Source organism: Bufo gargarizans, unplaced genomic scaffold (genome assembly GCF_014858855.1).
Source record: "Bufo gargarizans isolate SCDJY-AF-19 unplaced genomic scaffold, ASM1485885v1 original_scaffold_1098_pilon, whole genome shotgun sequence".
NCBI lineage: Eukaryota > Metazoa > Chordata > Amphibia > Anura > Bufonidae > Bufo > Bufo gargarizans.
This window is the reverse complement of record NW_025334238.1, coordinates 120,739-147,256: the sequence shown is the minus strand read 5'-3', so window position 1 is coordinate 147,256 and position 26,518 is coordinate 120,739. Positions and strand designations below refer to the sequence as shown.

Genomic DNA, 26,518 nt, shown 5'->3' with positions numbered 1-26,518 from the left:
GGGTAAATGTCCGCAATCAGCATTACCGCCGGTTGCGGACATTAGCTGCAGGTGTCTGCTATAAGAAACAGCAGGCACCCCATGGCTATGGTGCCCACTCCGCTCAGGAGCAGGTACCATCTTTAAAGACTATCGTACGGCGCTGGTTGATAAGGGGTTAAAGGGGTTCTCCAGGCTTTTGATATTGATAACCTATCCTCAAGATAGGTCATCAATATCAGATCAGCACCCCCGCCGATCAGCTTTATGAAGGGAAGGCTCGTGCAGTGCACTACGCGCATCTTACCTTCATACAGCTGATCGTGGGGGTGCCGGACCCCCGCCACTCTGATATTAATGACCTGTCCTGAGGATAGGTTATCAATATCAAAAGCCCTTAGACCCCCTTTAAGGACACTACAGTTGACCGCATCCTAGTCAGAATGACTGGTAACAGAACAATAGACTACATTCACGAGCCAATCACAATGCAGTTCACATTCGAGGGGGTTTCCATAAGAAAATACTGAAAAAGAGTCCACTGGATTCCATAAAATAACATGATATTTACATACAGGCATATTATAACACACTATATACAGTACAGACATAACCCCGCTACACCTCCGCCTCAGAACTGGAGTCGGAGTAGTCAGCGACCAGGCCGGATGTAGATGTGGGGGGTCTGGGGGCGTCGTCCTCAGTACTACTGACAGTCTGTGTAACGCTGCCCCCTGGCTGCCGCTCTCCTCCACTGCTGTGCCCGCTTGCCTCTTCCGCTGTCTGTCTCCTGCTGTCTGACTGACTTCCATCTTTTGATGTCCGTCGCACTACCCCGAGAGCTACGGCGGACGCCCCTGGGCTCGCTGGAGGTTTGGGTTGGATCATTAACTTTTTCATTGCGTTCCCCGCTGTCTGGAGCTTCCTGTCACCCACGGGGAAGAACCACGAGCGGCCGCTGATCTCCGAGCGCTTCTTCTGCTGCTTCTGGTCGTACGCTGCAAGAGAAGAAAGGAGGACACAAGTGACAACCTGTGCTATGGGAAAGATGGGTGACAACCGCTATGACCCCATGTATAGCTCCCAGCTTTCTTAGACTCCTGAAGGGGCCCAAATGCCGAGCCATGGAGGAAGAGGTGAACGTGACAACTAGTAAAATTACCAGTAAGGTCTCTGGAAAAGTTGGGTGACAACCAGTGTAAGAGCTGTAATAGTGGCTCATAACCCAGTTTCCCCATACAAGATAGAACTGGGAATGTATAGAAGGGTTCTCCACCTGGGATGGGGCATAACACGGGGTGACTGCTGCTTTAACGTTCTCTTCCAGCGCATGTCTTGTCTGACAGTCTGGTTGCTATGGATACACTGCATAACAACCAAAGGCTTTACCAGGCACTGCGGCCCCTTCGTTCTGGCCAATAGAGGGCCGATGACATATTGGTTATAGCTGGAAGTTCTGCTCCATAAACGCTTAGCTCTGGAATACAGATGAGGACACAACCCTCTGCTCCGTCTGTCTGTCAGTTTCCTAGTGACCCTCCAAACCCACCCCCCTACATTAACCCCTGCTCACACTCCAGGCTGCGATACTTGAGGAGAGCCGCCAGCTTCTTATCCTCCTCAGCCTCCGGCAGAAGCTTCAGCTCCAGCGATGTCTTCTTCAGCAGAGCCTGATCGCGCTCCTCCTCTTCTAGGATCTGCTTCTTCTCCTCCTACAGTGAGGCCATGACAGCAGATGGCACCAGAATCACACACAGTAACCCGCTAGAGCCCTATCCACACACAGCCGCCTCCGTAGCTCACCCTAAACTTGCTGCGCAGGAGGCTGTTGATGGCGAAGTCGTCCCGCCACGCGCTCTGAGCCTCTTGCAGCTCGGACAGCGATGGCGCTGCCCTCTGGAGCTTTTCTTTATCCTTGACTCCATGCTCAAGACGAAACATAGAATCTGTCTCCAGCTTCTGCTTCTCTTCGTGTTCTGGGGATGGTAAGATGACAATGTGAATACACCCAACATCCGCCGGTGCCCCCCCCCCCCCCCCCCATTCATCACCTTGCAGAGGGTTGGGCGCGAACACTGACCTGTTGTAAGTATCTGCTCATTCTCCGCCATGTCCCAGCGTTCCTCCTTCCTCTGCGCACCGCTCACAATCACGTAGTCACATGACGCTGGGTCCGTCTGCATCTCAATGTAATTCACACACAAGTGGCACTTCATCCTGAACCTAAAGGCAGGCACTGATCATTATAACAAGCTCATTAATATTCATCGCCAGTTATTATCGAGTATCGCAATACTTTTTCACGGTATCAAAATCGAATCAAAATGTTGGTATGGTGACAACCCTACGTTACCTGTAGATGGGGGTTGTGTAATAAGTGCCGACCTTCGACTTCTCAGCGTTATAACGGACGCCTGAAACAGACAGGAACAGACGATGATCATCATAAGATGATGGCGGGGCCCCCAGCGATTAGATGTAATCTGTAGCGAGCAGTTAGCAGCGCTTCCATTGTTAGGCTGGAGGTGTCGCCCTACATACTCTACATACAGGACATTACCCATTCCTATGTGATTCTTGCAGCCGTCACACCAGATGTTATACGGCATCTCAAACCTGTGGAGAGAAGGTGGTGAGTACTAGGAGGATCTGCAGACATGACTCTGCTGACTCTACGCCGGCCAGTACAGACAAGCAGAATGAACACAGTAAGGACTACTCACCATAATAAGTGATGGCATACCGTGAGGAGGAACCCCAGCAGCTGCTCATACCCAGTCTCTGCATAGGACAGCTGCTCAGGCCAGCAGGAGCCGCTGCTGCCCCTTCCTTCTTGTGGTCCATGGCAACGACTGCAGATGGTCTCCTCCTAGCATTATGCCATCACTTACCACCGCTCACTCTCGTCTGCTCCCAGTCCAAGATTTGGGTATCCAAAGAACATGCCAGCCGATGGCTTCTTACCTGATGATGAGGATGCCCTGGGACAGCTTCCTGGCTCGCTCCCGCAGAGGGTGACTGTTCTTGTAGCGGTTGAGGGAGCCATGCTGCAGAGGAGAAGAATAACCAGTGTAAGTGGCACTGTCCGCCGCTCACCTCCGGAGGCGCTCACCAGTGATGTGTCGGTGCCGCACTCACCTTGGCCGGGTCGAAGTCTGGAGGGTAATACTTGTTAGTTCCTTTTCTCTCCCCCTAAAGAAAGACGAGAACATTCAAATGGGATAACACAACAAATAACCCTCCACCTGTCACTATCTCCTATGGAATCACTGTGCAGCAATCTGCACTGCCTCATGCCCTGGCCCTCTGTGCACTACAAGTCCCAGCAATCTGCCCTGCCCCATGCCCTGGCCCTCTGTGCACTACAAGTCCCAGCAATCTGTCTGGCCCCATGCCCTGGCCCTCTGTGCACTACAAGCCCCAGCAATCTGTCCTGCCCCATGCCCTGGCCCTCTGTGCACTACAAGCCCCAGCAATCTGTCCTGCCCCATGCCCTGGCCCTCTGTGCACTACAAGCCCCAGCATCTGCACAGTCCCATGCCCTGGCCCTCTGTGCACTACAAGCCCCACCATCTGCACTGCCCCATGCCCTGGCCCTCTGTGCACTACAAGCCCCACCATCTGCACTGCCCCATGCCCTGGCCCTCTGTGCACTACAAGTCCCAGCAATCTGTCCTGCCCCATGCTCTGACCCTCTGTGCACTACAAGTCCCAGTAATCCGCACTGCCCCATGCCCTGGCCCTCTGTGCACTACAAGTCCCAGTAATCCGCACTGCCCCATGCCCTGGCCCTCTGTGCACTACAAGTCCCAGTAATCCGCACTGGCCCTCTGTTCACTACTCGTTGACAACAGTGGGACTACAAACCTCAGGAATCCCACGTTCCTCTACTGTAGGACTACAACACCCAGTGAAACTACAAGTCCACCCAATCTATCGCAGCCCAGCGCATCATGCCTCACCGGATGGGACTAGTAGTTCCTCCACATCCTGGGTGACTGTCACACTCACCATCCTCACACAGCGTCAGCCCTGGACTCGTCTCTTCTGCGCTGTGAGCTCCTCTCTCTCCCCAGACTGTGTTATGGTTGTGATGTGACAAATACGCGACAGAGGAAAATCTCCCACAATCCTTGTCCTCATTTCTGAATTTAACATGCCAAATAATGGATCAATAGGCAGAGGTCTACGACAAAATGGCCGCCGTACTGTAAAGTAACGCTGAAGTTGGAGACACATAGGCACCACGTGGTACCGGAAGTTAGTTCCGGAATGGTCATCTGACCTAACGGCGGCTCTTCAGGGACAAAAGCGTTCAGCGCGTTCGATTTCATTTAGAATGAGTCCCTGACCTGTATCTTATTCATGATGAAGATCAGATGGGGTCGGAAAAGGACCAGTGTGCCTGCAGGAAGTGCAGTGTAACCCCTTACTGACCAGCCTGTTTGGTCAGTAATTGTTTTCATCACCTTCCAAGAACTATAACTTTTTTATTTTTTGCCGTCACAGCCAGATAACAGTTTGATTTTTGCAGCGCAAGTTGTAATTTTTGAATGCGCCATTTGGAGGTACACAGAACCTACTGATTAACTTTTCTTTGGGATGGGGAAAAAACCCCCAGCAATACTGATGAGTTTTTATGTTATACAGTTTGCGGCGTTAATTTTTCAGCATAAAGACACAAATCCGTACTCTCTGGGTCAGTATGATTACAGCGACTCCAAATACATATAGGTTTGTTATGTTTTACTACTTTTTTATTTTTCTTTCTATGGAGCTATGTGAGGGATCATTTTTTGCAGGATGGCTTGTAGTTTTCATCGGTATCAATTTTGGATAATAATACTTTTTAATCACTTTTTTTGTGGTGAACAAGCAAAAAGCAGCATATATTTTTTTTAATGACAGCATTCATGGTAAGGGATAAACTACATGATATTTGTATAGTGCAGGTCATTACGGACATGAACATACCAAATATGTGGAGGGGTTTTATTTTTGCAATTTTTTCCACTGAAGAGTTTTGTTTGTTTTTTAATGAGAAAAGGGTGTATTTTTTGTTTAAATTTGGAATTATTTTTTTAAACAAAACTTAATAAGAACAGAAAAAAAAACAGGAGGTCCTCAGCATCAGTTCTGCACATTCGACATCTGTTTGAGCCATTTGTTTCTGAGATCTGAAAAGTCCTGTGTGCAGTGTTTTTTTCCCCCGTCTAAAAAAATAAAAATAAACTGATCTCAGACAGAAATGGGTTAAAACGGATGCCGAATGTGTATAACTGATGCACAGGATGTTTTTTTTGTTTTTTTTTAACATGATCCTTTTTCTGTTCTTCTGATGGATCAGATTATTCTTGTCAAGGAAAAATACTTATCACTATCACTGAAAACAACTACCTAAAACGAAACTTTTATTAAAGATCATTAAAGAGGACCTTTCACTAGTTTACAAACTAAAAACAAACTATATCAGTGGGCAGAGCGGCGCCCTGGGGGTCCCAGGCTATGAGCTGTGCGCTATGATTGGCCAGCGCTGGAGCAAGGGACACGCATAATACAAAAACTCCGTCCAGTACAACAGAGGGAGCTGCAGACACCGGAGCCTATACCGGGCGAACGGAGCGGCGCCCAGACATACTAGTAAGTGGTCCCCCTGCACTTACTAGTATGTCTGGGCGCCGCTCTGCCCACTGATAGTTAGTTTTTAGTTTGTAAACTACAAACCGGATTCCCAAAAAGTTGGGACACTATACAAATCGTGAATAAAAACTGAATGCAATGATGTGGAGGTGCCAACTTCTAATATTTTATTCAGAATAGAACATAAATCACGGAACAAAAGTTTAAACTGAGAAAATGTACCATTTTAAGGGAAAAATATGTTGAATCAGAATTTCATGGTGTCAACAAATCCCCAAAAAGTTGGGACAAGGCCATTTTCACCACTGTGTGGCATCTCCCCTTCTTCTTACAACACTCAACAGACGTCTGGGGACCGAGGAGACCAGTTTCTCAAGTTTAGAAATAGGAATGCTCTCCCATTCTTGTCTAATACAGGCCTCTAACTGTTCAATCATCTTGGGCCTTCTTTGTTGCACCTTCCTCTTTATGATGCGCCAAATGTTCTCTATAGGTGAAAGATCTGGACTGCAGACTGGCCATTTCAGTACCCGGATCCTTCTCCTGCGCAGCCATGATGTTGCGATTGATGCAGAATGTGGTCTGGCATTATCTTGTTGAAAAATGCAGGGTCTTCCCTGAAAGAGATGACGTCTGGATGGGAGCAGATGTTGTTCTAGAACCTGAATATATTTTTCTGCATTGATGGTTCCTTTCCAGACATGCAAGCTGCCCATGCCACACGCACTCATGCAACCCCATACCATCAGAGATGCAGGCTCCTGAACTGAGCGTTAATAGCAACTTGGGTTGTCCTTGTCCTCTTTGGTCCGGATGACATGGCGTCCCAGATTTCCAAAAAGAACTTTGAATCGTGCCTCGTCTGACCACAGAACAGTCTTCCATTTTGCCACACTCCATTTTAAATGATCCCTGGCCCAGTGAAAACGCCTGAGCTTGTGGATCTTGCTTAGAAATGGCTTCTTCTTTGCACTGTAGAGTTTCAGCTGGCAACGGCGGATGGCACGGTGGATTGTGTTCACTGACAATGGTTTCTGGAAGTATTCCTGAGCCCATTCTGTGATTTCCTTTACAGTAGCATTCCTGTTTGTGGTGCAGTGTCGTTTAAGGGCCCGGAGATCACGGGCATCCAGTATGGTTTTACGGCCTTGACCCTTACGCACAGAGATTGTTCCAGATTCTCTGAATCTTCGGATGATGTTATGCACAGTTGATGATGATAGATGCAAAGTCTTTGCAATTTTTCGCTGGGTAACACCTTTCTGATATTGCTCCACTATCTTTCTGCGCAACATTGTGGGAATTGGTGATCCTCTCCCCATCTTGGCTTCTGAGAGACACTGCCACTCTGAGAAGCTCTTTTTATACCCAATCATGTTGCCAATTGACCTAATTAGTGTTAATTGGTCTTCCAGCTCTTCGTTATGCTCAAACTTACTTTTTCCAGCCTCTTATTGCTACTTGTCCCAATTTTTTGGGGATTTGTTGACACCGTGAAAATTTGAATCAACGTATTTTTCCTTTAAAATGATACATTTACTCGGATTAAACGTTTTGATCTGTCATCTACGTTCTATTACAAATAAAATATTGACATTTGCCATCTCCACATCATTGCATTCCGTTTTTATTCACAATTTGTTTAGTGTCCCAACTTTTTGGAATCCGGTTTGTAGTGAAAGGTCCTCTTTAAACACGGATCCCTTACAGGGGACCAATAAACACAGAATAGAGCTCTTCTGGACCAGGTAGACCGTAAATGCTAATGGATAGAGCGGTGGGGCAACACGTATGGTACCCAGTGTCTGTCCCTAGATATCCCTCAAATTATCCTCTGCCCAGAGATGCACCTGGATGGTAGGAGCACTCTGTCCACGTGCCTTGACTACCTGTCCTTATAGTGCCCTTGCTAAAGGTAAAATACCCTATACATAGTCTACCAAAGAAAATTAACCTGGGTCTCAGTATACACTAGGTATGTATTAGATAGATAATTATCGAGAGAAGTATCGATCAAAGCATGATGCGTCTCGGCCCGACACGTTTCCCCTTCTCATCCAGAAGGTTCGTCAGGGGACGCAAGTATCAAAAAAATCTATTGTCAAAACGTGTGTCACAAATGCAAAGACAGAGACCAAACAAAACAAAACTGGAGCACCCACAAGCCAGCACTGGTCTACGGGAGTGACCACAGAATTCGTGTAGCGACTATATTTAGATGGACTGTACTGAGTACCAGTGAAATACTCATCTGGTGATGAACCTCAGTTTCAACTCACAGACCGATGGTGCTCGGCTTGCGGTGCGCCAGGGGGCAGAAAAAGATGTGGCTCCAATTAGTCCATTCACCCAGACTTACTTTTAAACCCCAGAGGGGGGGCGCTCCTATGTTGTCATAAGCCAATCCTGAGCTAAAGATATCATCATGTGACCAGGCCAATGGGCGGGTTAGGTAATGTTTGGATTCGATTTTTATAAATCCTACAAACGTGGGTCACGGGCTACAAGGGGTCCCAGTGTGTAATAGGATAGTAGGGTGCTACCTGTATAATTATGAAAAAATCAAACAGACCATATAAATGGGGCACACGCCTGCCCGAGTTGTAGGGGGCGTGTCAAGATGGCCGTGCGTTTCACAGCAGGCCCGGAAGATATACATACATTTCATCATTATACCTAGGTACACTCCTACCCGAACTCATGGGGCATGTTGCAGTGGCCGTGTGTTCCAAGGAGATACAGCGCTGGCGTACGAGCGCTGCATCTCTATACCGAGGCGCACTACCAGCCGGAACTAAGGAGGGCGTGTCAAGATGGCCGTGCGCTCCACTGTACTGACGCGCACGCCCAGGACGCCGGTGGGTGGAGATATGCGTTCCATATACACAGCCCTGGGATGCACATGGAGGAAGTGACACGGAGTGCTTGCGTTCCTGAATATAAATGAACTGGGATTGTCCTTTACTTTTAAATTCCATCCAGAGACTCTAACTTTTCTTGATATCAGGGTTACTAAAGTCGGTGATAGACTTGTCACCACCACCTTCAGGAAGACCACGGCCACAAACAGTTTGTTGCACTGGGATAGCCATCACCCCACGAACTTCAAGAGAGGTATCCCTCGGGGTCAGTATCTCAGAATGAGGAGAAACTGCTCAGATCCAGAGAGTTTTCATAATGAATCTAGAAAATTACAAAACCGTTTTAGGAAGAGGGGTTATCCACAACACGTCTTGAGAGGGGCTTTTCAAAATGCTGCGATTTGTGAGCGTAACTACCTCCTGGTACCCAGGGAACTTAGAGACAAGGGTGGAGACATTGTCAGGATTGTATCCACCTTTGACGTGAGAAACAAGGAAATCAGGGAAATCATTGGCCAATTCTCCCGATGGACCCTGGAGTATCGGATGTACTCCCCCCCGCCCTAGTATTACCTACAGACGGGGTAGGTGTCTCCGTGACCGCCTGGTACATAGTCACTATACAAGACCGGCTCTGGGGGGCACGTGGTTGGATCGGAAACCATTAGGCACGTTCCGGTGTGGGTCTTGTATGGCATGCAGCTATTTGAAAAATACAAAAGTTAACATCTGCTCGGTCCCCAAGAGGAACTATGACATCAGAGATTTTATTAATTGTAGGAGCAAGAGGGTGGTATACCTCGCACAATGTACCTGCCCCAATGACTATGTGGGAAAAACCAATAGGGAATTCCGGAGACGCATTCTGGAACATATCAATGATATTAACAAGAAGAAAGACACCCCCATAGCAAACCACGTGTGGGAATTCCATAGTGGCCACCCCAAGTCCCTGAATTTCTCAGCCCTAGAAGTGGCAAGACCCTCTCCCAGAAAAGGTGACTGGGAAGAAAGAAACTGAATGGATCTATAGGTTCTGCTCCCAGTCTCCGGGAGGGCTGAATGAGAAATCAACATTTTCATGTTTCCTGTAATTCATTTAACGCTCTGGTCCATAGGCTAGTTCCCTTTATTCAGAATCTTCGTCCTCACTAAGTGATAGAAATAGATATCAACACATGAAGTGTCAATTTATTATTGGAAGGCAGGCTCTACATCTGAGTGCCGATTCTTTTATCATACATATCTTTTTCATGGTAAAGACAGTGTGGTGTCCATGTACACCCAGAGGAATATACCCCAATGTTGCCCCAGTCATTTTTAACCCCACAATCGCTTATGTTTGAGAGCGGAGATGTGGGCTACTGATTTGGCATCAAGAGGGTTAATATACGGTCCGGCCAAAGCCCCAGATCTGTATCTTGAGTGGGCAGGGCATAATGTGGTCCTCTCTATGATGGAACGCAAGCACTCCGTGTCACTTCCTCTATGTGCATCCCAGGGTGGTGTATATGGAACGCATATCTCCACCCACCGGCGTCCTGGGCGTGCGCGTCAGTACAATGGAGCGCACGGCCATCTTGACACGCCCTCCTTAGTTCCGGCTGGTATGCGCCTCGGTATAGAGATGCAGCGCTCGTACGCCAGCGCTGTATCTCCTTGGAACACACGGCCACTGCAACATGCCCCATGAGTTCGGGTAGGAGTGTACCTAGGTATAATGATGAAATGTATGTATATCTTCCGGGCCTGCTGTGAAACGCACGGCCATCTTGACACGCCCCCTACAACTCGGGCAGGCGTGCGCCCCATTTATATGGTCTGTTTGATTTTTTCATAATTATACAGGTAGCACCCTACTATCCTATTACACACTGGGACCCCTTGTAGCCCGTGACCCACGTTTGTAGGATTTATAAAAATCAAATCCAAACATTACCTAACCCGCCCATTGGCCTGGTCACATGATGATATCTTTAGCTCAGGATTGGCTTATGACAACATAGGAGCGCCCCCCTCTGGGGGTTTAAAACTAAGTCTGGGTGAATGGACTAATTGGAGCCACATCTTTTTCTGCCGAGCACCATCGGTCTGTGAGTTGAAACTGAGGTTCCTCACCAGATGAGTATTTCACTGGTACTCAGTACAGTCCATCTAAATATAGTCGCTACACGAATTCTGTGGTCACTCCCGTAGACCAGTGCTGGCTTGTGGGTGCTCCAGTTTTGTTTTGTTTGGTCTCTGTCTTTGCATTTGTGACACGTTTTGACAATAGATTTTTTTGATACTTGCGTCCCCTGACGAACCTTCTGGATGAGAAGGGGAAACGTGTCGGGCCGAGACGCATCATGCTTTGATCGGGACTGTATATCTATACTTCTCTCGATACTTATCTATCTAATACATACCTAGTGTATACCGAGACCCAGGTTAATTTTCTTTGGTAGACTATGTATAGGGTATTTTACCTTTAGCAAGGGCGTTATAAGGACAGGTAGTCAAGCACATGGACAGAGTGCTCCTACCATCCAGGTGCATCTCTGGGCAGAGGATAATTTGAGGGATATCTAGGGACAGACACTGGGTACCATACATGTTGCCCCACCGCTCTATCCATTAGCATTTACGGTCTACCTGGTCCAGAAGAGCTCTATTCTGTGTTTGTCCATGTGTTTATTGGTCCCCTGTAAGGGATCCATGTTTAATCTTCTGATGGATCAGAACAGAAAATGAAACTGTGATGTGTTTTTTTTTTTTTTTGCGTCCCGTATGTGGCTCCATTTACTTCAACGAGTCTGCATAAAAAATGGAATTTACTCTGTGTGCCTTCCATTTTCGTATGGCCGTTCCACAGAAGAATAGAACATGTCCTGTTATTGTCCGTTTTACAGACAAGTATAGGACGGTTTTATTAGGGGCCAGCTGTTCTTTTCCGCAAAATGCAGACTGCACGTGGCCAGTAATTGTGTTTTTTGCGGACCGAAAAACATGCAACGGTTGTTCGCATGAGCCCTGATGTTAGTGGTGGCAAACCTACAGCACGTGTGCAAGAGGGGGCACTCGGTTCTCTGTGCGTAGGGGTGCAGCGCTTTCATTGTGACACGCTCATTAGTACAGTCTTTGCCCCCCTCTTCTCACCTCATCCATTTTATTGCCCAGCAGACAGGACCTGGGCTCCATCTTGTCCTGTGCATGTGAGCAGTGAGTGTTCCCCGCAAATGGATGGGGTGAGTTTTATTATTAATACTGGGGGTCCCCAATGGAGCATAATTAATACTGGGGGCCTTATTAATACTGGAGGCCACTAATGGGACATTTTTAATTCTGGGGGACAATCATTTTTCGGGGTCCTCTGTAAAGCCCTGCCCCAACAGCTTAACTTGGCTGATATTTTTCTGTATTCAGGTTTAATCGTCGTGTTGGCACTCTGAGATAAATAAGTAGGTTTTGGGTTGCAGTTTGGGCGCTTAGTCTCTAAAAGGTTCGCCATCGCTGCTGATGCAGTTCGGGTCCATTCAAGTGAACAGTGCTTAGCCCCGCCCAGGCCAGCGATACTAGTCATGACATCACTGGGCCTGCGGGAACCGGCAAGAAGGCCACGGCGCTACTGCCAGCACCACTGCCTTCTCAAACAGCTAATCGGCGGGGGTCCCAGGTGTCGGACCCCCGCCGATCATATGCTGATGATCTATGCAGAGGATAGATCATCAGTTTGAAAGAACTGCATAACCCCTTTAACGTGATAGATCTCAGTACTGAGCACCACCTGGACTGGACTGTGTGCCAGAATCGTTTCTGGGTAATAGGATGTACAATTTCAAAATTTCACTTTTTTGGCAGATTTTCCATTTTAATATTTTTTTCCAGTTACTAAGTAAGGGTTAACAGCCAAGCAAAATTCAATATTTATGGCCCTGATTCTGTAGCTTACAGAAACACTACATATGTGGTCGTAAACTGCTGTACCGACACACAGCAGGGCGCAGAGGGAAAGGAATGCCCTACGGTTTTTGGAAGGCAGACACTAAAACATGATTGTTTATTTAGAATAGTTTTCATTTTTTTACGATGTTCATCTGAGGGGTTAGGTCATGTGATATTTTTAGAGCCGGTCGATACGGACGCGGCGATACCTAATGTATACTTTTTTTTAGCGCCTCCATATTCGGAGAGCCATAGTTTTTTCAGTTTTTGGGTGATTATCTTAGGTAGGGTCTCATTTTTTGCGGAATGAGATGACGGTTTGATTGGCACTATTCTGGGGTGCATATGAATTTTTGATCGCTTGCTATTACACTTTTTGTGATGCAAGGTGCCAAAAAATGGTTTATTTAGCAAAGTTTTTATTTTTTATGGTGTTCATCTGAGGGGTTAGGTAATGTGATATTTTTATAGAGCCGGTCGATACAGACGCGGCGATACCTAATATGTATACTTTTTTTTATTTATGTAAGTTTTACACAATAATTTTTTGGTTTTAAAAAAGCGGTTATGTTTTAGTGTCTATATTCTGAGCCATAGTTTTTTTTATTTTTTGGGCGGTTGTCTCAGGTAGGGGCTCATCTTTTGCAGGATGAGGTAACTGTTAGATTGGTACTATTTTGGTGGGCGTACGCTTTTTGATCGCTTGCTGTTGTATTTTTTACGGTGTTCATCTGAGGGCTTAGGTCATGTGATATGTTTATAGAGCCGGTTGATACGGACGCGGCGATACCTAATATGTCAACTTTTTTTTTTTTCTCCTATTTTTTACTACTGCTGGAGCTTCTCAAACAGCTGATCGGCAGGTGTCGGACCCCCGCCGATCAGATGCTGATGAACTGCAGAACCCCTTTAACGTGATAGATCTCAGTACTGAGCACCACCTGGACTGGACTGTGTGCCAGACTCGTTTCTGGGTAATAGGATGGACACCCCCATCTGATATTACAGGAAATGGTGTAATCAATCATTAGGGCCCATTCCCAAGTTCGCAAGTGTTTTGCGGACCGCACACGGCCGGTACTATAATAGAAATGCCTTTTCTTGTCCGTGGCTGCAGACAAGAATAGCACATGTTCTATTTATTTATTTTTTGCGGGCCCGCGGAACAGAAGTGTGTGCTGTGCGCATCTTTTGCGGCCCCATTGAAAATGAGGGGGTCCGCACCCATTATGCGGACATGTCAATGGACCCTTACACTGGGAATGGTGGTGGGCCTCCAATACAGGGAGACATGTTCTCAGAATTAGACGAAAGAGGAGCACCCCAAAAAAGACATTAAGGGGGTTGGTCAGGATTAGAAAAACATGGCCGCCTTCTTCCAAAAATGGTGCCCTACCTGTCCGCAGGTTGTGCGCAGTATTACAGCTCAGCCCCATATCAGACACTGCGCCTGTGGACACGGGAGGCGCAGATATTGGAAGAAAGTACCCATGTACGACCACTTTACAAGAGGATTAGTGGAATGACATGCTGCCTGTTTAAGGGTCCATTCACACGTCCGTATGAGTTTTGCGGATCCGCAAAACACGGACACCCGCAATGTGCGTTGCGCATTTTGCGGACCGCACATCGCCGGCACTCAAAGAAAATGCCTTTTCTTGTCTGCAATTGCGGACAAGAATAGGACATGTTCTATTTATTTGTGGAACGGAAATGCGGATCCGCGGATGCGGACAGCACATTCTGGCCCCATTGAAAATGAATGGGTCCGCACAATTGCGGAACGGATGCAGACCCATTTTGCCGACGCGTGAATGGACCCTTAATCCTACTGGTGCCCCGACCATAACAATTCTGTCCATTGCCACCTCTCCTGGCGTGTGTTTTAGTAACAACTTGCACTCCCCCAATTCCGGAGCATCCATTACTATGACGCCATCATGCGCCATTCCTCTATTATTCCAAATAAATTGCCAGCAGTCTACAGTAAAGGTACTGCTGGGTGTTACCCGTATCAGGTGTGTCTGACTGTCCAATCAGGGCATATCTTGTCAGACTGTGCAGGGACCCCCCCAACTAGTAACACTTGTCTGCACCTTAGCGGCTGACAGTGATCGTTCAGTCCCACACCGTACGAGGCCTGCGCCATGTATCGGCTGTATAGTTTATCTGCGCTGATTAGAGGCCATGTAAAAGGCGAGAGCTGCTGCCACATCTAGACATTTGTCGATTTTGAGTAACAAGGCGTTTCCTCTCCAATCACATCCAAAGTAAAGTTCAAAATTCTGCTGACTTCCCGTCACGGCAGCATGGCGAGACGTCAGAGGACGGGGTAAGGGATTTTTTGCAGTGCATTTCCCACACAACCACCATGTGGATAGCAGTGTCGGAAGACAAACTTGACTTCAGGGCAATCAGCAGAAGTTTGACTGCAGCTCCGGGTGTGACTGGAGTATAACCGACGCTGGAGCTTTACAGACAAGTCCACAGGAAGCTCAGTGTGATCTCTCTGAAAATAGTCATTTATTTAAAAAATGTTCATACAAATATTGTCAATGTGATAAAACCTTTCTATTGGCGTCGCTTCCAACAGTCGGACTCATTATTAGAGGAGCCGGGGCGGATGATGCCCGACAGGAACTCATGCAGGTAGTGCTCACTGGAGGAAGCATGGGGCGCCAGGCCTGTAGTAGGCAGCCTGCCATCTGTGCTGAGAGATATAGGAGGTGGAAGCAACCAGAGTATGGGCAAGGCTTGGTAATCTATGGGTTCAGCGCCCATCCCTGGCAGCCCCCTAGCCGCCATCTTATTCTGAAGAATTGCAATATATTCTAAGCTTCCTCACTGAATGGAACATCCTGCACCAAGCTCCCCCGCTAAATGGAGTATTCCAGTCAGATGGAGGTATAAATGGCGAGGGCCGGTCACCACTTCTTCTTGTGCTCGTCCATTGAGACTCCGCCGGGGCCCAGCGCCACCACCAGCAGCAGCCCTCCCACCACAGACAGGGTCTGGAAGAAGTCGTACTTCAGGAAGTCATGCATGGGGCGGTAGGAGGGTATCGTCCAGAAGGCGTTCTGAAGGACATTGATGATCATCAGCCACAGGACCAGAGTCAGAGCCGCCAGCTTAGTCTTAAAGCCGATGGCGACCAGGATTATGAGAGTCAGGCCGAAGATGTCCTGGAAGATCTGGGGAGGAGAACACAACAAAATTAGTGTATGGACCGTTGGGAAGAGGCCGCCATGACCAGGTGAGCAGGCCTGGGCATTCAATCCAGAAATCAATGCACGGCCATCAGGCTTCTATGCCAATTCTCTGATGTAGAAAAGGAACACATTTTGGCGCAAATCGTGGTTTGCACCAAATATTTGTGACTTTTTGCCCCTTTCCCAGGAGAGGGGGGGAAGGGCAGGACCTCTGCGGCCTGAAACTATTTAACAATACGTGTGGCACAAAACTGGCACACATTACACCAAAATCTACTCCAGCTCCATTCTGGGGCACCAATATACCACACACACACACACACACACACACACACACACACACCAGCACCCATCTCCTACCACCAACACACCACACACAGAGCCCATGCTTATCCAGCACCCATCTCCTACCACCAATACACCACACACACAGTGCCATCCCATATCAGCGCCCATCTCCTACCACCAATATACCACACACAGTGCCATCCCATATCAGCGCCCATCTCCTACCACCAACACACCACACACAGAGCCCATGCTTATCCAGCACCCATCTCCTACCACCAATACACCACACACACAGTGCCATCCCATATCAGTGCCCATCTCCTATCACCAACACACCACATATACAGTGCCCACACATATCCAGAGCCCATCTCCTACCACCAATACTCCACATATACAGTGCCCACCAATACATACTGTATCCATTGCCCCCTCATCCCACCAGTGCACTGTGTATCCAGCACCAACCTCCTATACTGTCCAATGCCAACACCATTTACGCCCAGCACTCTTCTTATCTATCACTGCACTGACTATCCAGGTCCCACAGCCACCCATCAATGCACACAGACTACACCATATCCTCCCATGAATGTACCATGCAGCAACAACCACCCCCACCCTCCAATGCCCTGCTCATCCAGCTCCATATATTGCCACTACTAGACTGTGCCCAGTGCATTAATCTGCCCTTACTGCTGTCAGATGCCCACAGACCTGATCTGTCACTATGCACAGGTGAAGCATCTACACCTCACAATCCCATGTGCCCTTTCTCGCCTGTACTCACTGTGAAGGCGCTGGCATTGAAGTGCAGTAGGGTCATAAACATGAGGATAAGCAGCAAGCGGCCTCCCAGCTGCATGTACTGACGTGGGGAAGTCTCCCCCACGGTAGGCACCCCAGCAAACATGGTTTTGCCTTCAGAGCGGAACTCAGCCAGGAGCAGCAGGAGACCCCCACCCAGCGCCATGTTCCTGGAGGGTAAATAAAGAGAGAACAGTAAGTGGATGGTATGACATGGTGGGGCACACGTTGGTGACATGAAGCCTCTCTCGTCCCCATGAGCTGGCACTTGAAATGTAGACACGGACAGGACTGTGATGCCCATCAGCAGAAGATATAAGGGAAGTCCACTGCAGTACCTACAACCACAAGGTGGCCCTCCTATGTTCAGTCCTGTGGGTGACAGCGGGTACATGGGGACAACCCTTTTAAATCTTTCACACAATGTGGGCGACACGTTGTCATACTGACCTCATGAGGAACTTCACATCCCAGAAGATATTGTACACAATGGTCTAAAAAGGAAGAAAAATCTGTTATCACACATGGTGACTCTGACCGGCCTGTGGCTACTCAGCAAGCTGCAATGTCCCGTGTGTTCTCGCACCTTTCTACTACCACGTTTCTCAGCTGTTTGTACCTCTGCCGTGGATCTGGACCAGACAAACTAGCGTTCACTGCCCACAACCATCAAGGCATCCATGAACCTGCCGCTGGTTCACCAGTTCTCCTCCTCTGGACCACTTTATCCTAGGAAACCCCCCTAAAGACCTACTGTTTGGAGATGCTCTGACCTAATCGTCCACCCGTAACAATCTGTCCCTCATCAGATCCTCCCCACAGGCTCCATTGCCACAAGACAATGTTATTCACTTCCTCGTGGCTTCTAGTGTCCTGGGTGATCCATGTATACAGGTCTCATTCTGGAGGACTCCGCAGGATCTGTCACTACCCTGTGGTGGACACCATCAGCTGCTATAGCCCCAGTGCTGAGGTGGTCCCATAGCTTACACTGCTGCGACTCCTCTCCACCACTAGGTGGCACTGTGGTCCTCCCCATAGACTGACTAGGTCTTAGCACAGGATTCTTCTGCTGCAGTGGGAGGACCCATCACGTCGTGAACAGTCGCTGGCACGCTGACCCACAAGATGCCCAGCGGCAATCATGCCAAATTAGCATGGGGTAATAGGAGCGTGATATGCCACAGAGGGGGGGGGGGGGGGGCGTTACCCTAGTATGGGTGCATCACAGAGAGAGGACATCAGTACAATAAGAATCCACTCACCTGCAGGAGGATGATGATGAAGAGGCCGAGGCAGGCATAAGGGACAAACTTCCGAGTCAGGACCAGGATGCAGCCAGCTAAACACAGACATACAGCATTATCATCACCCCAGAGGAGGGTGTGGGGGGGCGAGGGGCACAGCTAGGGGGTCTCACCCAGTTGTCCGAGCATGTTGATGAGAACAAAGACAGTGGCCAGGAACATCCCGCAGCCCCAGGACATGCTGATGTAATCCCGCTGCTCGTTCCACTGCAGCCACATCCGCAGGCCGTCCTCCAGGAAGGTGCTGATCAGACACAGATGAGCCAAGTGCGGTAGGTAGCGCTTCGTGACACGCAGGAACTGCAAGCAGAAGACGGGTAGAGTGTAAGCTCTGCAGCCCAGGAATCCTAATGAATTAGCTGTTCTACCCATTTACCATTAAAAGATTTTGAAACCTGAGAATCCCAATCACATCAAGCTGCAATACTCCCTACAGCCACAAGAGGGGAGCAGAGAGCTCAGGCTGAATCTGAAGGGGGCACAGCTATGAGCACACTATTATTCCCTGTGTCACCTGATTTAGGACTTTTTTTCCCATAGGGTGCCAGCTGGGGAGCCCATGTCCCCCCGATGCAATACTTTACCTCACAGACCTCCACTACATGGTATAAAGGACATCTCTCCTCGACAGACTCTCCCTTTTAAGTAACAGCAGAGCAAATATCAAGAGTTTATCGTAATCTTGTGTACATCCGAATGCCCTGATGCCAGGAGCAGTGCCAGCCGGGCATATCTGTATTTGCAGGTGGCTCTGCTACAACTTGGCAGTCATTATGCAAATATTTAGGGTTAAACATGAAAAAGGAGATGAAAGCCAAAAGTAATAAGAACTAATCGGCCTCCAAACCCGGAACCAGGGCTGCACGTACCAGAACGCAGCGTAGTAACAGCCTTGTACTGGTAACATTCAGATAAGGGGCTAATGAGGTGTATGTCCGAAAGCAAGAAACACAGGCAGTAACTGAGGATCAGTACAGGGCAATGTATGTACACCGACTCAACCAGCAGAATAGTGAGTGCAGCTCTGGAGTATGATACAGGATGTAACTCAGGATCAGTACAGGATAAGTAATGTAATGTACACAGTGACTGCACCAGCAGAATAGTGAGTGCAGCTCTGGAGTATAATACAGGATGTAACTCAGGATAAGTAATGTAATGTACACAGTGACTGCACCAGCAGAATAGCGAGTACAGCTCTGGAGTATAATACAGGATGTAACTCAGGATCAGTACAGGATAAGTAATGTAATGTACACAGTAACTCCACCAGCAGAATAGTGAGTGCAGCTCTGGAGTATGATACAGGATGTAACTCAGGATCAGTACAGGATAAGTAATGTATGTACACAGTGACTGCACCAGCAGAATAGTGAGTGCAGCTCTGGAGTATAATACAGGATGTAACTCAGGATCAGTACAGGATAAGTAATGTAATGTATGTACACAGTGACTGCACCAGCAGAATAGTGAGTGCAGCTCTGGAGTATAACACTGGATGTAACTCAGGATCCGTACAGGATAAGTAATGTAATGTACACAGTGACTGCACCAGCAGAATAGTGAGTGCAGCTCTGGAGTATAATACAGGATGTAACTCAGGATAAGTAATGTAATGTACACAGTGACTGCACCAGCAGAATAGCGAGTACAGCTCTGGAGTATAATACAGGATGTAACTCAGGATCAGTACAGGATAAGTAATGTATGTACACAGTGACTGCACCAGCAGAATAGTGAGTGCAGCTCTGGAGTATAATACAGGATGTAACTCAGGATAAGTACAGGATAAGTAATGTAATGTATGTACACAGTGACTGCACCAGCAGAATAGTGAGTGCAGCTCTGGAGTATAATACAGGATGTAACTCAGGATCAGTACAGGATAAGTAATGTATATACACAGTGACTGCACCAGCAGAATAGCGAGTACAGCTCTGGAGTATAATACAGGATCAGTACAGGATGAGTAATGTATGTACACAGTGACTCCACCAGCAGAATAGTGAGTGCAGCTCTGGAGTATAATACAGGGTGTAACTCAGGATAACCATACCAAACACTCAAGCATCATCCAGTTTTACTGTATGAATGCTTACTGGTGCGGACCCATCACTGCAGCAGTTTACTACAGTTGCAGGTACTTAGTGTAATTACATATCGCTGGTGTTTTTAGTGGCCGCTGCCTCCTGATAAGGGTGCATTCACATGACCGTATGTAGTTTGCGATCCTCCAAAAATTCGGATGACGTCCGTGTGACATCGATGTTGCCCATCCCTGTTCGCAAAACAGACAAGAATAGGACATGTCCTATCTTTTTTGCGGGACTACAGAACGGACATACGGAAGCGGACAGCACACGGGGCGCTGTCTGCATTTTTTGCTAACCCACCGAAATGAATGGGTCCGCATCCTATCTGCAAAAAAAATTAATGCAGTGGTGTGAATGCACCCTAAGGGCTCATGCACACAAATATATTTTGTTTCAGTGCAAGTTTTTTTTTTTGTGTGGATAGGACGTCATCCGTATTTTTTGCGGAAACCACAAAATACATATGGTCTTGTGCATGAGCCCAAAAGCTGTGTTTAGCCGAGGTCTCCTGCCCGTCCCGATATCTGGTATATTTGGCCATCATGTCTAGGGAGTACACTACTTCAAATTCATTGCCCGTATATATTATCGCCATGCTGGGAGTGGTATGACGCCTGGGATTCCTGGACTTCGGGGTGTATAATCCCGGGAGAACCCCACCTGTAGGCAGAATACCCGTCACAAGCAGCGGCGGACGAGGGGAGATGTGCTGCCGACATGAAAGATGCATCTGACATCTGAGCGCTCGTGTACAAGGGCCGAAATTGTAGTGGAGGGTTAATCACACGATCGGCTTCCTGGTCACCATCATCAGGGACCTGCCGCTTCTTCCTCGCAGCGAGGGGGCTGCCAATGATAATAATTACTGATCATCATTCTACTGGAAGTGACAATCAATGCACGTCATGGAGGACGGACGGCATATTCCAGGCCAAGTACCCCCAGAGCTGGCACCCCTAGAAGCAATTTTCTATGGAAAGATGACATCTGCTACCCCTGCAAAGGACATTCGTGGACCCTTCAGTTATTGCTTATATAGCTCTGTACAGAGACTGGCCCTCCCCCCAATGGGGCTTGCAATCCAATTACCCCGACTCAGGTGCACACACTGGCTAAGCTGCTGTCCGCAGAAATCCATGATCGCTTCTGGCAGCCCCTATGATGTTTCAGCTGATACCCCCTAGTGGCCGGAGGGTGAACTGAGCATCAATGTGACACCTCATGGTCAGCTCAAAGTCTGTTCTGCACAGGTGCAGGAGGCGCAAGGGTTTTCCCATCATTTACTGATCAGGTGGCCAAAAATAAGCACTTGGAAATGTTTGCCTTAGGCCTCATGCACACGACCGTTGAGTGCATCCGCGTCCGTTCCGTCATTTTTCACAGTTTTGCGGAGGTCCCATTCATTTTTATTGAGCTGTGAAAAAAAAAACTGATAGTCCTTAGTTTTTTCTCCGCGTCCGTGATTCCAGTCTGTCAAAAAAATGTAATCTGTCCCATTCTTGTCAGTGGAAAACGGAGGACGGACCCATTCAAGTCAATGGGTCCGTCAAAAAAAAAAAAAAAAAAACAGATGCACAACTAGTATGTCATCCGAGTCTGCGTCTGTTTTTTTTCTACAAGACCTTGGTGCAATAAAATTACACTTTTCATTAACCTTCCTTTTTTTCCCCCCGTCAGACAAAAAAAATAAAAAATGAAGACACGAGGAAACACAACTGAAGCAAAATCGGCCACTGACCACTGAAGCCAAATCACTGACAGTGAAAAAACACGTCGTGTGCATGAGGCCTTATTCACCCAAGGTGCCACAAGCGTTATGTCCTACTAGGGGTGGGCGATATAGACGATATGTAATATAAACTATATAAATTTGGCCAACGATAGAGATTTCGTTTATATTGCCATATCGCGGTAGAACATGGCATGCGCCGCTCTCGGCACGCACCATGTTCTCCTGAGCCGACACAGTGGAGAAGGAGGGAGTCCCTCCCCACTGTGTGCGGCTGCCGCTGACCACCAATGAGGAACAGACTAGGAGGAGGAGGGGAGGGACTGTGGCCACGGCGCCACCAATGAGGAACAGACTAGGAGGAGGAGGGGAGGGACTGTGGCCACGGCGCCACCAATGAGGAACAGACTAGGAGGAGGAGGGGAGGGACTGGCCACTGCGCCACCAATGAGAACAGACTAGGAGGAGGAGGGGAGGGACTGTGGCCACTGCACCACCAATGAGAACAGACTAGGAGGAGGAGGGGAGGGACTGTGGCCACTGCGCCACCAATGAGAACAGACTAGGAGGAGGAGGGGAGGGACTGTGGCCACTGCGCCACCAATGAGAACAGACTAGGAGGAGGAGGGGACTGTGGCCACTGCGCCACCAATGAGAACAGACTAGGAGGAAGAGAGAGGGACTGTGGCCACTGAGCCACCAATGAGAACAGACTAGGAGTAGAAGGGATGGACTGTGGCTACTGCGCCACCAATGAATATGGTTAATATGCCTGAATACAAAAGTAGCCTGCAGGTCCTGAGGGGTTAATTGCGGCAAATCACGGCGCTCAGTAATAGAGGCCAGGTATGGGATATGGTGGGCACATGCAGGCTATGTTTGTATTCAGGCATATTAACCATATTCATTGGTGGCGCAGTAGCCACAGTCCCTCCCTTCTACTCCCCCTCTTCTAAGTATTATATTAATTGCGGGACCCCCCCTCCACACAATTAAATCATTGGTGGCAGTGGCCCAAGGGTGGCAGCTTCTGATCGAAGCCCCAGCAGTGTAATCGCGGGGCTCCGATCGGTTACCATGGCAGCCAGGACACTACAGAAGCCCTGGCTGCCACGGTAACCTCCCTGCTGCTGTGTGCACTATGCACAGGACAGCAGAGACAGTGTAAAGTCCTATTTACCCTAATAGAGCTCTATCAGGGTGAATAGGACAAGGGTTCTAGCCCCTAAGGAGGCTAATAGTTATTAAATAAAAAGTAAAATATATAACGCAATATAGATTTTAGGCCATATCGCCCACCCCTATGTCCTACTGTAGATCCTGATTCTTCAATGTGGACAGTCGCTTATGTGACAAGGGGCCCGGAACAGTAAGTTAATCACAGGTAGTCCCTAGGACCTCCAGCGATCATCTGCCAGCGCTGCTCAATTCCTCTGCAGCGCCACCACAGGAGAACTGGAGCATTGCACAATTCTTATTAAGGCTCATTCACACAAACTTATTTTTTGTCGTTTTTTTTTTTTTTTTAGGCCTGTATGCAGAACAATGCATTTCAATGGGTCCAAAAACAGAAGGAAATTCCATGTGCATTCCGTATCCTATGTCCGTAAGTCCGTTCCGAGAAAAAATAAATAAATAAATAATGCGTTGTTACAATGGATCAGTCACCAGTTTTTTTTTTCTGTGTATTGCGGACCACAGTATACATACGGTCGTGTGCATGATCCCTTAAAGCAGGCATCCTCAAACTGCGGCCCTCCAGCTGTTGTAAAACTACAACTCCCACAATGCCCTGCTGTAGGCTTTTCAGGCATGCTGGGAGTTGTAGTTTTGCAACAGCTGGAGGGCCGCAGTTTGAGGATGCCTGCCTTAAAGTATTATATATGACAATTCATGCGATTCTCATCTTTTGTGTGGTGCCAAATAAATTAGACGTATAAGTATGTGTGCACCATACTGCTTTCATAATGAGACCAGACACACTAGGTGGTTTCATGAAAGCATCTTCTCATCCTCCTGAGCCATGGTAGAAGAGAGAGCTTTATTCACATTACATTGACTTAAATAGCAGACATGACATCACAGAAGGGGTGTTCCTTAATTAAGAAGAGACTATCGGCTCCTTAACCTGATAGGAGTGGTTTCAGCAACTTCAACTCAGTTTCATTGGCACATTCAAAAATGGCAACCTAACTCCCTCTCCCCCAACGACCTTAAGGCAGGGACGCTCAACCTGTGGCCCTCCAGCTGTTGTACAACTACAACTCCCACCATGCCCTGCTGTAGGCTGATAGCTGTAGGCTGTTCGGGCATGCTGGGAGTTGTAGTTGTGCAACAGCTGGAGGGCCACAGGTTGAGCATGCCTGCCTTAAAAAAAAAATGCACATGAGGCTCAGTCCTGCGCTCTTACAGCTCTCCTGCTCCCATGCAGGACCCTCCTCTATTACCGCAAAATTCCAGACAAGCCCTTTACCTAATTCATTAGAACGTGCGCCAGCCGCCTCGACCAGATCTAGATGGTGTGAAGGCTGCGGTGCCGCTCCTCCTCTCTGGAGTGACACTTCTGTGGGTTTCTTGGCAGGAAGGACCTGGATCGGCACATGGCGCCTCATGATCAATGGTAATCCTGGCAGTCGGACCCCCGCCAGTCAGATACTTACCCCCTACGCAGGAGCCATAACGTTTTATTTTTTCTGTTGACAAAGCCTCCTTAGATGCTGCAGTTTCTCCTGGAGTTAAAGGGGTCGCCTCACTTTCAGCAAATAGCATTTATCATGTAGAGAGAGGTAATACAAGGCACTTACTAATGTATTGTGATTTTCCATATTGTTTCCTTTGCTGGCTGGATTCATTTTTCCATCATATTATACACTGCTCGTTTCCATGGTTACGACCCACCTGTAATCCACCAGTGGTGGCCGTGCTTGCAAACTATAGGAAAAAGCACCAACCTATGTGCGCTCTCACGGTCCCGGCAGATGCTTCTTTCTGTAGCGTTTAAGCACGACCACCACCGATGGACTGCAGGGTGGTCGTAACCACGGAAACAAGCAGTGTATAATGTGATATAGCCAGAAAAGGAGGCAATATGGACAATCACAATACATTAGTTAGTGCCTCGTATTCATTTTCTCTACATGATAAATGTCGTTTGTTGAAGTGACACAACTGGAAGTGGCGGCTTTGTCAGAGTATTAGAATGGCCGGCGTGTAATACTACAGACACGCACAGCCGGAGAGTCCAGGGGAGAGGACAGCCGAGGCATGTAATAAGGGTTAGGCCTCTTGCACACAAACGTTGTTTTTTTCCATTCATTTCTTTCAATGGATCCGCAAAAAAATGGTACTCCATATGCCCTCCGTTTCCGTATTTCCGTTCAAAGATAGAACATGTCCTATTATGGTCCGCATAACGGACAAGGATAGGACTGTTCTACCAGGGGCCAGCTGTTCCGGAACGCACACAGACATCATCCGTATTTTTTGCGGATCGCAAAATATTGAAAAAGCCACCCGGTCGTGTGCAAGAGGCCTTAAAGGGGCTCTTCATTAAACAGCACATCTGTACAAGGCCAGGGACGTTATGTCTACCAGAGGAAGGCCATGAGAACACAAGCTTATGTGCAAACAGTGGCTAGTCGGTCTGATGTGGAACTACAAGTCCCATGGTGCCTGTCACTGGGGCCCAGGGGCTGCTGCAGGGCACTCTAGGACAATCACACTGCGCAGTAATGAGCCTCACTGGACAGCTGCAAGGTTGTGCTTTATAACTTATCTAATACATTACTTTCCACCCCCACGTACAACACATGGTTTCGGCCAAGCATCACCCACACCTAGCGGAACATACCAACAGCTGCTTCAGGTAGGAAAACAAGGACCGTACCATGTCACTGGAAAAGGAGTGTCCTGTGACCGCTGGATAATAATAATGTAGCATTAGCCTGCGGAGGGGAGAAGCGAGAAGCAGTGCGTCGGGTTGTTACCTTGTCAGCCAGCTCCTCAGCTGTCCCCATCACATCCGCGGGCGCCATCTCCTCCTCCTGTGCCGCCGGTCAGTGAGCCCGTCCGGTCTAGAGATCACGCTAGCTACTGGTTGTGGAGGGCGTGGTCACTCTGTCCCGCATCGTCTCTCAAAATCCGCTCCTATTGGTGGAAATCTGGAGATGTAGAGAATCACGTTTGTTTTTCCACCAATGGCAGCGTCCCAGCTCACTGCTTTATTGCATTGCGCAATATGAGTGGATATCGGGCAACGTCCATGTTAAGTAAGGGCGACGTGCCCTCACTGTCAACGTGGACACAGCGCCGAGAGTAGCGGAGTCCTGCGCTGATATGACGCAGAGGGCGGTTCTAATCTCAGTACGGCCATGGGACGCACAGTGTGTACATGTACAGCTCCCCCGTACGCTGCCTGCCTCTGATTCAGATACTAATGGCCTATCATAGTGGACAGACCGGGAAACAGCAGTACTGCCGTGTAGTGGCTGTGCCCGGTACTGCAGCTCAGCAGCCCTTCAGGTGAATGGGCAGATGGAGAGAAACTGGTTTAACCCATTCAGCCCCTGTGGTTTTTGTGTTTACGGTTTTTCCCCCCCCCTCCCTAACTTTTTTTTATTATTTTTCCATTCACATAGACGAATGAGGGCTTGATTTTTGCGGGACAAGTTGCACTTTC

The 26,518-nt window shown here is 48.2% G+C and overlaps 2 protein-coding genes across 2 annotated transcripts; both read right to left on the bottom strand.

Annotated features, from left to right (window-relative positions):
- Positions 1 to 525: 525 nt before the first annotated feature.
- On the bottom strand, positions 526 to 4,098 carry YJU2B (YJU2 splicing factor homolog B). The gene is made up of 9 exons (XM_044273763.1): positions 3,991 to 4,098; positions 3,118 to 3,171; positions 2,944 to 3,026; positions 2,540 to 2,595; positions 2,333 to 2,393; positions 2,060 to 2,202; positions 1,783 to 1,955; positions 1,553 to 1,691; positions 526 to 977 (listed from the first exon to the last, which is right to left on the bottom strand). The coding sequence occupies exons 1-9, from the start codon at positions 3,991 to 3,993 to the stop codon at positions 598 to 600; spliced, it is 1,092 nt and encodes a 363-aa protein (XP_044129698.1). The 5' UTR covers positions 3,994 to 4,098; the 3' UTR covers positions 526 to 597.
- Positions 4,099 to 14,905: 10,807 nt separating this feature from the next.
- LOC122922974 (surfeit locus protein 4-like) lies at positions 14,906 to 25,984 on the bottom strand. Its single transcript, XM_044273758.1, has 6 exons — positions 25,827 to 25,984; positions 18,132 to 18,318; positions 17,977 to 18,053; positions 17,162 to 17,205; positions 16,695 to 16,881; positions 14,906 to 15,595 (listed from the first exon to the last, which is right to left on the bottom strand). Exons 1-6 carry the CDS (start codon positions 25,872 to 25,874, stop codon positions 15,329 to 15,331), a joined length of 810 nt encoding a protein of 269 aa, XP_044129693.1. The 5' UTR covers positions 25,875 to 25,984; the 3' UTR covers positions 14,906 to 15,328.
- Between the last annotated feature and the right edge of the window lie 534 nt (positions 25,985 to 26,518).